General features: G+C 39.8%; 1 protein-coding gene across 2 annotated transcripts; it reads right to left on the bottom strand.

The window, feature by feature from the left end:
* Nucleotides 1–2,128: 2,128 nt before the first annotated feature.
* On the bottom strand, nt 2,129–9,293 carry gins3 (GINS complex subunit 3). 2 transcript variants are annotated; one of them, XR_013933768.1, is made up of 4 exons: nt 9,042–9,293; nt 6,710–6,943; nt 2,287–4,010; nt 2,129–2,256 (listed from the first exon to the last, which is right to left on the bottom strand). XR_013933768.1 is itself a non-coding variant. In XM_080437842.1 (3 exons), the coding sequence occupies exons 1-3, from the start codon at nt 9,210–9,212 to the stop codon at nt 3,780–3,782; spliced, it is 636 nt and encodes a 211-aa protein (XP_080293968.1). In that variant the 5' UTR covers nt 9,213–9,293; the 3' UTR covers nt 2,129–3,779. The 2 variants fall into 2 exon arrangements, 1 of the variants encoding a protein (XP_080293968.1); XM_080437842.1 differs by having other exon boundaries at nt 2,129–4,010.
* Nucleotides 9,294–13,693: the final 4,400 nt, after the last annotated feature.

The following is a 13,693-nucleotide window of genomic DNA, read 5'->3' as shown; positions in this document are numbered from 1 at the left end:
GAAATGTGTACCCAGCAGGCATAACACAATGTTAAACTGATAAACTGTCCATTCTGTGAGTGATGTAGAATAAAAACAAATAAAGATAAAATAAAGAAGACACGGCAGAATAAAAGAACAATAATGCATTAAATATAGTACCTGTAATTTCAGACTAGCCTGCATGGTCTTTGAGTATTATGATTGTATGAGGATTAGATTACTAATCTCTCAAAACAGATTCTGCTAACAGCAGAGGTTGTGACCGCAGAGGCAAAAACAAACCAAAAAGATGGATTCCCAGAGTCGAGGATTAAAAGGACAGACAGAGATCCAGGCTCTGCAAGACTTTGCAATCGATTGAAATGAAGTGAGTGACATTAAGTAGACGTTTAGATGAGGTTAACTTTTTATTCTCTGTATTTTCTTATTAAAGTTGTTTTGTTTTGATTGTGTTCTACTTAGTTTAGCTTTGTGAAGCGACTTTGAGTACTCAGAAAAGCGCTATATAAATTCCGGGTATTATTATTATTATGAGCAGCTGCAGTTATGTAGAGTAGCAATAGGAAACAATCCTTTCACCCTTCCTGTCACCTCCTCTAACCCCGGGCCCTCCCCCATCTATGGCCAGAGTTATCCTCCATCAATATTTTTTAAATGATCTCTCTGCCTGTAGATATTCACAAATGTCTTAATTATTTGATATGCAATATCCATGACAAGTACTTGTCGGTCTGCATTTAGTCTGCTGTACTGATTGTTTGGCTACCATCACCGTCCTGATCCTGTGGATGTTATTAATACATTTGATGGGTAGATGTCCCTTGACATAATTATTTCTGTCAGTAGATCAGGATCAATAATAGTGCCAACCCTGGGGCAATGTCAATAGCTTCCAATCACCAATGACCTGTCATCAAACCCACGCACACGCGCACAGTCACACACACACACACACACACTGAGTAACATGGATTCCTATTGTAATAACTAGGGCAGAGCGCACTGAAGTGGTTGTTTTCATGCTACAGTATGTACGTACTGTTGTACCTTGGTGTGTGCACTGAGAATGTCTTTGGCAGACTTCAAGCTTCAAGAGTGTAAGACACTGGGGCTTGTGAAGTGCTGATGTTAGCAGATGCAGACGCATTGGCGCAGGTGGCACTCTTTTAGGAGCCGTGCACACTGGCTGAATGTCACCCCTGGAAAACCAGCCTTGCAACCCCAGGGAGCGATGCTAGAGATACCAGCGTGCACGTGCACACACACACACACAAAATGCCTCAAATCATGAACGCGGCATGTGATTTCCGTGAAATTCCCACTAGGCCGAGGAAGAAATGCCGCCCTTTTAACATTGGCCTGTTATAGCGCCACCAGCAGGCCTAATTTAGCAAAACACATTTTTGGAACAAAATGCCTTAAATCATGAATGCAGTGTCCGATTGCCGTGAGAGGTCTAAGAAGAAATGGCACCCTTTTCACAATGGCCTATCATAGTGCCACCAGGAGGCCACAATAACCTACCTGACCTGGCGGAGACCTGTGCTCCGAGGAGCACTTTATCTAGTTTTCTATCAATCACACACCCCATAAAGCATTGAATTCATGGAGATTGTTTTGTTTTTGCCAATAATTTGATTACCGGCGGAAAGATGCTAATGTATCCGGTCGGAGACTCAAGTCTCCTACCGGAGAGACCACCGGTCGTCAAATTATTGCCTTAGACAAAAACAAAACAAAACATTTTTTGGGTGAACAACTCCTTTAAGACCAAGACTTATTCCTGAAATGTACAGCCTGATTTATATCTAGTCAGAGGATGGTGTGCCACACCGAAAATAGCTGATCTATATTTTTGTAGCAGGAGTCATGCGATGGACAGAGTATAAATTAGGCATACTACAGAGGATTTGAAGAACTTCATCATATAGTATACAGATGTATTGCCATTAGGGTTGCAACATTTTGTTAACGTTCAAAGGTGCAAATGCTCCATGGGAATTAAAGGGAATATATGGAAATTCATTGGACTAAAAATAAAATATCAGTGTCAGACAGTCGGGAGCTCAACACTGTACAGCATGTCATTAGTGTATATTAATATATAACAAATGTAAAGGGAGAATGCACTCACTGTACATGCATGTGTACTACCAAAATAAGGCAATCATTTATTTTATTGAAATTGTACTAAGTCTCCAAAATTCCAGTGAGAATTTATCAGGAATTTACTTACATTTCCATTCCAATCCTAACTTCTATATTTTATTTCAGCTACTTAAAACATTTAAAAAAAAGTGTCACTGTATTTTGCAGTTTTGTTGAAATTTCTTTTTTTACCATCACAAAATAAAACTATAGTAATATGTACAGATGGACATGGTTGCATAAAACATTTCTAGTGTGAACATATTCTTTGTATTCAATCAAGAACAGGTGATGAGTTCATGACAAGTCATATCATGACAGACTAAACCAAATAACAAATACCAGCCACAGTTGGAAAGTGAAGGAACTGCCTGCATAATGATCTCAGCTGTTAATACAGTACTGACTGGTAACTGAATACTACAATCTGGTACCAAAAGCCATTAAATGTGCCATAAATAGAAGCGGAAATACTTGATTCCCCCCCTTTCCACAAATAGAAGACATGACATTTACCATAGATTAATAAAATACATCAGAGTTATTTTTGTCCAGCACTTGACTGTTTTCTAAGTCTGCAATATTTACCACAACCAATGGTTTAGAGTCAGTTTTCAGTTGAAACACTTAAACCCTACACTTAGTTGACCGCATTCTCAAGGGTTCTATACTAGGCCCCCTCCCGTTTTCCCTGTACACTAAACATCTTCACCAAAATAGCCGATCTACAAACTCACAAAAGGCCACGACGTGTAAATCTGCTATTTCCGCAGAATGTTCCGTTCAGAATATAATAGTTTTACCCACTAGAGTTCAGGTTGTTAACCCTAGGCACTGGTATGAAAATATGACATCAGTGCATTCCTTAATCTGGAGACAACCTTTAGAGATTTGATTTACCCCACACCAATACAGCTACATTAAACCAAGTATTAACCATTTGAATCCCAGCATCCATATTCTGGGGGGGAACATTAGCCAAAAATAGAACATCTACAAGCTCACAACTTGAGTTTGTAGATCTATTTTTTGGCAAAGTGATTTGCTGTAGACTGAAAAAAGCAGCCCAAGTACAGTTATAACTCAGATCCGTTTCACTAAGACTAGAGGGTTTAAGTGGTTAATTCTAACCAAAAACATGTTGATGATCTTCACACAGACAGGCCCAAGTGGCATCTGTAATCACTTTACCCCACTGGTGTAAAGCGCATCTCAAATGTGCCGAGAACTGCAGTATGCAACAGCTGGCATTTAGAGTGGAGATCGGTGTACATACTTTAGCTGGGTTTCGTATAGTAGCATAGCAACAACGGTGACGGGTAGATTTCTCACTCGAGATCTGGAACAGATTTCAAAGCTTTGTGTTGGTTCACCAAGTGACAAAAAGGTTTCCTGTCAAGGGACACATACTAATAACGAAGGATAAAAAAACAACAACATCGTCATCAACCTAACAAAAAAGTACAGACACAAATATATCCGACATTAATTTATGAACCAAGCAATCAACATCCCCTAAAACTGAGAACAGAAAATGGATCAGATAACATTGGCTTCCTGTCTTGGGTTTATGCAAGAAACTGCACACAGCATGAAGGGGGTTGTGCCCAAAGCAGGGTCCCGACAGAGCCCCAGGGCGACGGAAGCGGTCACATGTGTAGGTCAGCCAGTTTCCTCTTGCGGTAATTGAGAACCAGATTAGAAGCAGTGAGTTGCGACGCACGACCCTTTTCCCAGCTTTGGAACCCGTTGAGGCCACTCTGCCCAGACCTGAACAGTGCCCTCTCCAGGCAGTCCAGACGCTGCACCAACGCTGATGTGTCCTCGTTGTAGGCGTTCTGGGAGGAGTCCATCGTCCGCCGGAACCGACCGATGAATGTCTGACAGAACAAATGTGGGGAGAGGTTCTTATATTCTTACACTATCGGACAGTCGTTCTCAAACATTTTCATGTCAAGGAACCCCAAATTGATGTACATTTGGCATTTGACATGGCGGACCCCCATCTGAAAAGAGTTTGTGCCAGGGACACCCATAAGAGATCTACAAGCTCAGACGTGTAGTGAGATTGTAGATCGGCTATTTTTGAATGGCCAAAGTATAAAATGGTCTAGTATAGTGCTATAGGCTTTGAGGTAAAGTTCCTATTCAGAGTGCTATGTCTAACAGTCATGCATTACATGCGTACCGTAGGTGATTTGATTTTACTGTAAATTTGGCTGGTACCTAGAATAGTAGGGGTGTAATGATACGTTTTAACAACGATTCGATACGCATCACGATACTTGGTTGTCGATACGATACATGAACGATATGTTTCGATTCAAGGATTTAGTCAATACGATACATGAACGATACAGGACAGGTTAATTTAGAACGATACGATTCGATTCAATGATTTAAAATCGATATAGTAACTATTTATTTACCCAAAAATTGTGTGAAAAATAAATACCTGGATACTGGATATAAACCCCTCTCTCTTTTTTCCTTCTTAAAATTGCTAAATACAACGCACAAGTACTTAGTATTGATAAAATTGATTATTTGCATTGCAAAACGATTCGATATACGATTACTTGCATGGCAAAACGATTCGATACAAAGTCAAACGATGCGATATTTTGCTGTTTGCATATCGATATAGTAGATCGTTGAAAATGAGTTAGTTACTATATCGTTACACCTCTATAGAATAGGGTCAATGCAAAATACAGTAGATTTGTGAATATAACCTTGAAACTTGAAATCAGATCACATGTAAAACAAAATCCATTGGGAACTTTAAAATCTTGCCTGATCCACTTAAGGTGCCCATGGCACAGTGACTGGGCCCACATAATTAAGAGATTAAAAAGATGCAGTATTCACCATTTATATAAATCCAAGAAGAGAAAACTGTCAGCCATGCTAAACATTCTAGATTGGAGGTAGGGCAAGATTTCATTTTGAGCACAAGGTTTAAAGGGGAACATCGCCCATATTAATGGGAATCATGGCATTCTATTGTACAAATCTAATGCAAAACTTCCCAATGTGTGACAAGAGCTTGCTTTCCCTATGCTGTAAAATTGCCACTAGCCAAAGTGAAAGATCTTTTTTGATTAATATAACGCAGGTGGTGGCGATTTTCCAGGAGTGAGCTCTTGACTTTGGGAAGTCTTATGCCATGTGTCTAGTCAAACATAAAGTTATACAAGTTTTACATTAATATATCGGCAAAGTTCCCCATTAACAACCTGAAATTGTCACACAGTCAAACACGTTTAGAAGATGGGCAAAAGTCCAACATCAGATTTTCTTAAAAGCCATTCGTAGTCCTGCAAGGTTAAAAACAATTAAGATAATATCATCTTACAGGGCATATCTACCCTTTGTCTCTGTCAGTTCATGTGATCACAGCCAATCTGCCTGGCAACTGCATCAATCAATCAGTTCCCTGCTGCAGTCTACAAAATCTATATGATCTGATGTTGCCCTCTGGTGGTACAATATTAAAATAACATTCCCTAATGAATGTTGGTGTAGTGTAGATTTTTATGGTCAACAAAAAAAAAAGATTGGCAATATCCAATCTGCCTTATGTTGACAGAAATATAATCACACTTGATCCAGCACGTTCTGCTTCAAACAAAACATACTGCAGGGTAACAAAACCTTGAATTATCATGATCTTACACGTTTTACATTTACACTTGGACACAGAATGCATTTTTGGAGAATGGCACTTGAAAGAAGGATTATACACCGTGTCTGTTTTAGAGAAATGTAATTAACTAATTATATGCAATATTTTGAGGGGAAAAGTTTGTACTTAAATGGTGCATTGTATTCTTGTGTTGGTGGCTATTTCGTTAGGCAGTTTATGTAGCAGGAAGCTTAGCAATAAATAGACTGATTAAGTTAGCCTGATGTGACACCATGGGAAGGTGAGCATTTATTTATTAGACCTAACAGTTGGAGCCAGACTACACATTGAGTTATTTAGCACTGAGCTCCCTTGCAGATCTGAGCTCCTTGGCAGATTTGCTTGCTTGAGTGCCAAAACCTCATCCACTAACCATCTTGTATAGAAATACGCATCATGCTTTCTGTATTTTCAATACAAACAAAATGGCTTGGGATTTTACATCACTGCCCCACTTGGAATGTAAAATAAAATCTAACAAAGGATCATTGTAAGGTAAAAGAATGAGACCATAAACCCGAAATCACAGAGGCATGGAAATGACGGTGCATGCATGGTAAAATCCTAAATGTTGAGTTTAAATGGATTTTACTGTGTGCACAAGTATGTGTGATTGTGTGCTAGCTTTTTGTTGTTTCTGTGGATAAGTACTGGTAGGGTAAGGTTACATTCACAAAGATCAGCACAACGGTGTTCAGTGGTGCTACATAAGACAACACTGATCTATCAGTTTCCTCCGAGTAAAAGATGGTTGCTATACACAGGTTGTTTCTGCATCCTTGTGGATTCCAAGGAAAAGAGGCCACTCGTTGTTTTCAATATTTCACTTGGGTGGCTAAATGATTTATCGACCAAACGATTTTGTATATGACATTTGTTCATGGTATTCACCTGCAGTAATGTCTGTGCAATATCAGGGTTCTCTGGGCTGTCAAAGTGAAGCATCTGGGATCCCAGGCCGTAATAGTAAGGCCCCATCTTGTTCAGGTCCACTACTGTGGGGTCAGCATTGAACACAGTCCTCCAGCCTTCTCTGTACACCTTAGGAACTTCTACTGACACCACCCTCCGCTTCTTCTCATACAGACCTTTGACCAGCCACAGAGGAAGCTCCATTTTGGTACCCTGAGATGAAGGAGAGAAACTGAATGATGGGATGGTTAACGGTCTGGCCCATAAGCTATATCGTCCTACCGAATCCGATACTATATCTGCCTTTTATTCACGACTGCAATTTTCAACCTGGTGTCCCTATTTTTGGCATGCTATTATACAGTAGGTGAAAGTTTTCGAAGGCTTTCAAAAAATGTTGAATATCCTTCCTTTATAGAAATTGTCTAATAATGGGAGGGCCGGCCGCTCATCATCACGCTCATGTCACTATGACTCAGCCATAACCATATAATAATAAATAATAATAATTTTATTTATAACAAACTTTACATTTTTGCAAACCTCAAAGTGCTACAGGCTTTAAAAACATGGCATAAAACAGCAAAGGCAACGAAACAATTACATGGGACCCAACTAGCCGGGGTAGGATCCCAATGCAGCTACGCCCAAATATGGAGTGTGATGTCTAACATCAATGTGTCATCATGGCATCAGCGCAAACAAATCAGTCAGCTCCATATATGGAGCTCTAGTACAATCACTACCATAAGGAGTTTGGGTTGATATTAATCGTGACCAATTATGGCACCGGCCGACAACAGAAGGGCAACATAGGTGTTCTGGCCACGAAACGGCCCGAACTTATAGGTGCGACAAAACGTAATGAGATATAATACCAGAAGGTCGGTAACAATGAAAAGTAGCTTCACTGACAAACGGTCAATGCAGACATCATTTGAAGGGATAATTAATAAGGGCTGTGAATACAGTAGGTGTGAACCGAACTTCTAGTTTTCAAAAATAGCCAATCTACAAGCTCATAATGCTGATCAGCTTAAAAGGGAAAGACCACTCATTTTCAACATTGAACGATGTCTTTAATACACCTTAGAGCTGTTGTGTGGAAATAACGCAGGGTGTACTTTTGGCTCCACCCCCTCAGCCAAAAGTACACCCTTGTATGTCACTGATCACATGACCTCGATCAATTATCCAGTTTTAGGCAACATAGAGGGGGGGGGGACTTTTTTCTTATTTCCACACAACAGCTCTAAGGTGTATTAAAGACATAGTTCAATGTTGAAAATGAGTGGTCTTCCCCTTTAAGCATGTACACTGATCTCAACTCTTCATGCCTGCTGGACCTATCTGTGTGATGATCAGACAATAGAACAATAGACACGGCAGACATTTTTACTGGTCAACACCACTGAAATTAATAACGTTAAATCAGTGTGTGTTTGATTTAGGTGTTGCATGGACAGCTGCTGCACAGTTAAACGTCACACTGGCACACAGAAACCCCTACATGAAAACACACTCACAATGAACGTGTTTTTTTACCGACAGCTCTGTTTACCAATTAAAATGACTGCTGTATAAAGGGTCCATACAGAGAAAGCAGGTCAAAACCATTCCACTTACTAAATCTGTAAAGTATAATCCAAAATATAGTTGTAATAATGTAGGCTAATAGTGTTAATTTATCAATGTGTAACTCCGAGAGCGTACAAATGTAACCAAATGGACCCTGTGTACATTTGTACATATATTGCAAGGTCGCTAGTAGCTACAATATTATTATCAATAATAATACAAAGTAACGTTAGAAGAAGTAGTGGCAGAAGGATTCCAAATGAAGAGATAATTGTTCAGTGAAATGTGTGTGCAGTTGGAAAAAGCATTGTGTGACATTCAGATCCATAAAAAAAATAAGTGGTGACATTAATACCCCACCTGTAACTATTTACAAAACCACTTATTAATTATCCAAGTCAAATGAGAAAGTCTGCAAAGAAAATTCACTGTCAAATTGTGTCAGTGAAGCCCCTTTTCATTGTTACTTACTGACCTACCTTCTGGTATTATATTTCATGACATTTCGTTACATCACTGACTTTACACTTTAGGAATTAGAATTACATTCTAATGTATTTAGTTACATTGTTACTGAGCTTGGGAATTACATTCAATTACATTTTGTTACATGGTTACACTGTCTTACTGACCTCGGGAATGACATTTAATTACGTTACATTGTTACTGTCTCACTGACCTCGGGGATTACATTTCATTACACTTGTTTAGTTGGTTACATTGTCTCACTGACCTCGGGGATGTCCTGAGAGTCACTGGACTTCTCCAGGAACCCCAGCCGTAAGAAGGAGCATTCTGTCTTGCTGGGAAGTCTCTCGTGAGAGAGCAGAATATCGTCGATAGAGAAGAAGTTCTCCTCCATTCCCACCCCGGGCGAGACGGGGAGATATGTCTGCGTCTCCATGTGGTCTGATGTCAAATTTAAATAAGTATTTGTACTTATAAAAACAGACCGTAACACTGTAGCTCTGTCAGTGTCAACACACTTCGCCACTTCCTGTTTCCTTCTCGTTTTTGCGCGCCGCGGACTTCTTAACCAATCAGAGTGCGGCTAATAATGAGTCCAAACAAATCGATTACCGATAGTCAAAACAATCGCTCTGTAGTCGAACACCTATCGATCAGTGGTGGGACAAGTACTACATTTTTTTTTACTTAAGTAAAAGTATAAATACTGCAATGTAGAAATACTCTGGTATAAGTAAAAGTCCGGAATTCAGAATTTACTTGAGTAGAAGTATCAAAATGTACTTAAAGTACCAAAAGTAGAAAGTACTCATTATGCAGAATGTCCCGTTTCACAAGTTTTCAAATATATAAAATGTATAAGAATCAGATCTACAAGCTCTGAAGTGGGTTATGTATCTTTTGTAATAATAATCAAAATCTACAAAGTAGTAACTAAAGTTTTCAAATAATTGTTGTGGAGTAAAAGTATAATATTTTACTCTGAGATGTAGTGGAGTAGAAGTAAAAGTGACAGAAAATTGGAAATACTCCAGTAAAGTAAAAAATACCAGAACATTTTATTAACTAGGAAACTATAAAGCTAAAAGCAAAAGTGTCAATATATTTATTAAAATATTCATCTGAAAATCAAAAACAATTAAACGCTTATGTACCTTGGTCCTTTATTGCACAAAATAAGTAAAAGTTACGTTATTTTTGTATTTGCAGTTACAAATTCAACCATCAGGGGTCACAATATTACCACCCGAAAAGGAAAGAGTGGCCTCTGATGCTTGGCAGTCATCTGAGGCTGCAGGTCTGGCACAGTGGCTGGAAACTAAAAGGAATCATATAATACAGAGAGATGATAATGACAAGCACTTCCAATGAGCACTTGCTTGTGAAGCTAAATTTACCTAGAAATGTCAAGGGAATATCAAATTCACATGCTGTATGTATATACTGTATCTCTATATCTGAATTGAATGCATTTACCTTAGTTAACCCAGTGGTTCTCAACCTTTTCAGGCCGTGACCCCCCAAAATGATCATATTTTGAACTGGGTACCCCACCCCATCCTGACAAGCACTTGGAATTGTAGGCATTACATTTAGTTTGAGTCGGTTCCACTGATAAATATTGTGAAAATAGCAGATCTACAAGCTCACGCCTCGCGTTGTGACTCGCAAGGCTTTGTGAGCTTGTAGATTGGTTATTTTCATTATTTGTTGCCTCTTTCTCATATAATTTGACAATTTGACCAATGGTCTTTTTTCATTTCATTTCTATTTAAAAAAAAATGTGGCATTACAAAAGTATTAAAAGACCTTAATGTGGGGACCCCCTGGAGGTCCCGACCTACAGGTTGAGAACCACTTAGTTAACCCATGGTCAAAGCCTAATTAATAGGAACAGCTGGACAGCCATCGTTTATTTTTACATTTACCTTAGTTAACCCCACAGTCAAAGTCTAAGCATGCAGGAACAACAGGACAGCAATGTTATTTATTTTTGACATTTTAATATTATATATATATTATATATATCATCATCATTACTCATCCCACAGATTGCACATCAAAATCATCAGACATGTTAATTGGTGCCCCCGAAAAGCAGGCAGCCATTCACATCCTCTGAAAATAAAAATAAGTCTGCAAATGAAAAGAGTCAAATGAAATAAAGCCATAGTAAATGTAAGGTACCATATTATTGTAGCTGTTTATCTGAGCTGAGAGGGCAGGCAGGCAGTACAGTGTTGTATACTGTAACAGGAATTTGGGAGACTTAGTTAAACCCTATTTATGTTTCATCATTATGACAGAGTCGCACGCTGAGCTTGTAGATCTGCTATTTCCGATGTGTGACACTGTCGTACGGCGGAGCATAAATTTGGACATTTTTGGATTGCAAATATAGGTCATCTCCTTCCTTTGGCTGCAATGCCATTATACTTTGCCACATTGAGGAACAAAATGGGCAATGCAGTCAACAATTTGTGTCATAATCGTTTTGTTACTGAAAGCCCATTCCCATACTGGCATTCCAGGCCATATGTGCTGGCTTCATTTCTCACTCATTCACAAAACACATTTAGTGTGACTTGCAAACAAGTTGCCTACGACCATTGCAGTACAGATCAGCCCTGCTGTGAAAGTGGTTCACTCATGGTTCACTGATGGTTCACTGATGACAGGGGGTGGATTTCCTGTTGGCTTCAGAGTACTAGGAAGCCTTAGGAACTTGTACTGCATTTCATCTTCAGTTCTTCACCATCCTTCCCAGTGAATGCCTATATCAGTGGTTCTCAGACTTTTTATTTTCAAGAACCCCCATAACTCTCAGTTACCGACCTCCCCTCAAGGAACGCTGAGGGTCCCTCAACCCTAATTTTGAGAACCACTGGCCCTAGGCCAAATATAATCCAGGGATGAAAATGTTTACTGACCTGCACGCCAGCTAATAGCAATGTTTAGGCTAGTGTGGAGTTCCCCAAAAAAATAATCACATCTAAATACCACCCCATACTGTATTTCTGAGGGTAGCGGCCAAACCCCTATGATAAATATGATGTATCATAGGTATATCTGCTGTTGGTAAGATTGTAAATTGTAAGATGAAAGACAAAACTGATAAAGATATGACAGTCCTAGTGCTCTGAAGCTGTGAGGAAGCCCTTGACCCTGACCAGCAGTCTCCTCAAAGTCCAACGTTTGGTCTGAACAGTCTGCTGATGACCAGGTATCCCCTGAACCATCCTAGCGATAAGGTAATCTCTTTACCTCTTTAAGATGGAACTACTGTTAGTTGTTCAAGGGTTAGGACAGCATGCAAAAGTTATTCCTTTTTGATGTGACATTATTTAGCATGGTCAATACATATCTTGAAAGATGACAGTTTAGTATTATTGTTTTGCCTTTTGTACAATCTTGTGTTCTAATACTAAGGCCATATTACAGTCTTTTAAAGTAAACAGCAAAAAAAAGAATATCCTTACCTCTCTGTCCTAAAGCTTGTACTGTAAGACAACCTTGACCTTCGCACTAAGATCTATCATGGGATACCCAGTGCAGATCTGCTCATGTTTAAGAGGTATCTGGTTCACAAAATGGACCATTGATAATAGTGTCATCTAGCACAAATGGATCCATTGTTATTGCCAGCTATTGTGGAATAATCACTGTTATATTTGTTTACAATACCATAGTTTGTTTATGTCTGTTTTGTCTTATAGTCATCATCATCATACAGCGTCTCCTCCGTATATAAGAGACATTTTTGAATGGTGAGTTACATCTCACATGACTCGAATATTAAACAAATATTGTTAAATATGAATGAATTAATAAATAAGCCCCTAATAGTGGATCCACAGAGTCCTTATAGGATGTGTGGCTAACATCTCCAATTAGCCTCAGTCAATGGAATCAGAAATGGCCAAACCTCCAGCAGAAACACAATGTGGACCAAACTAACAGAAGCAGAAACCAGCGATTCACAAACCTGTGGGCCGGGGCCCACTGCTGGGCCGTGAGGATATTGCAATTGGGCCCCCAAATAAAACAGGAAGATTTGAATGATAATATAAGATTAAGGGGTGGCGCAGTGGTTAAGTGCCTGCCCACCACCACAGAGGTTGTGGGTTTGAATCCACCGCGGTGCATCCGGCTTTGTCGAGCGTCTGAACAAACTATTAGTCCGCGCTCAGGGGAGGGAAAGCTGGGGCGGGAAGGGTGATATTTGTCACTGCACGTTATCCTATGCGCGAGGGGCTGGCACCTTGTCTGCAGGGAGTGTTGGGCGGGAGGAGTAGGACGAAGGCTCGTATACTTCCTCCCGGTGGGGGCTCCTCACTGTTACTGTAGGTGAGTCAGTAGGATTACAACAGCAGTGACAACATAGACATGTGTGTGGGGAGGATATTATGGGAAAAAAAGACATGGTATTGTTTCTTTAAAACGTTGGAAAAATGGGAACTTAAAGTGTACTACCTTAGTTCCATTGATCTAAGCCGGAACACTATCGATTCATTGATCATTAAAATAAACATGCTATGAAAATGTGTGCGGCCCCGCCCATCTCGCCACTTAGTGGTCAGATGGGTGGGCCGCGAACACTGTCGAGATTTTCAAGTGGGCCCTGATCCAGAAAAGGTTGAGAACCGCTGGCATAGACCAAGACGCGCCTCTGAAACATGTGTGCTCTCTCTCTCTCTCTTTCTCACACACACGCACACGCACACACACACACACACACACACACACACACACACACACACACACACACACACACACACACACACACACACACAGACAAACACGCACACAAACGCCATCCGCACACACAGACAAAAAAATGCATACAGTCACACATGGCTGTCACAGTGAAATGAATAATAATAACCAGCATCTCATAACCACAGCAAAAGAAAGAAA

The sequence above is a fragment of the Gymnoscopelus braueri genome (genome assembly GCF_963280865.1).
Source record: "Gymnoscopelus braueri genome assembly, chromosome: 9".
NCBI classification, from domain to species: Eukaryota; Metazoa; Chordata; class Actinopteri; order Myctophiformes; family Myctophidae; genus Gymnoscopelus; species Gymnoscopelus braueri.
This window is presented reverse-complemented; position numbering and strand designations above follow the sequence as displayed.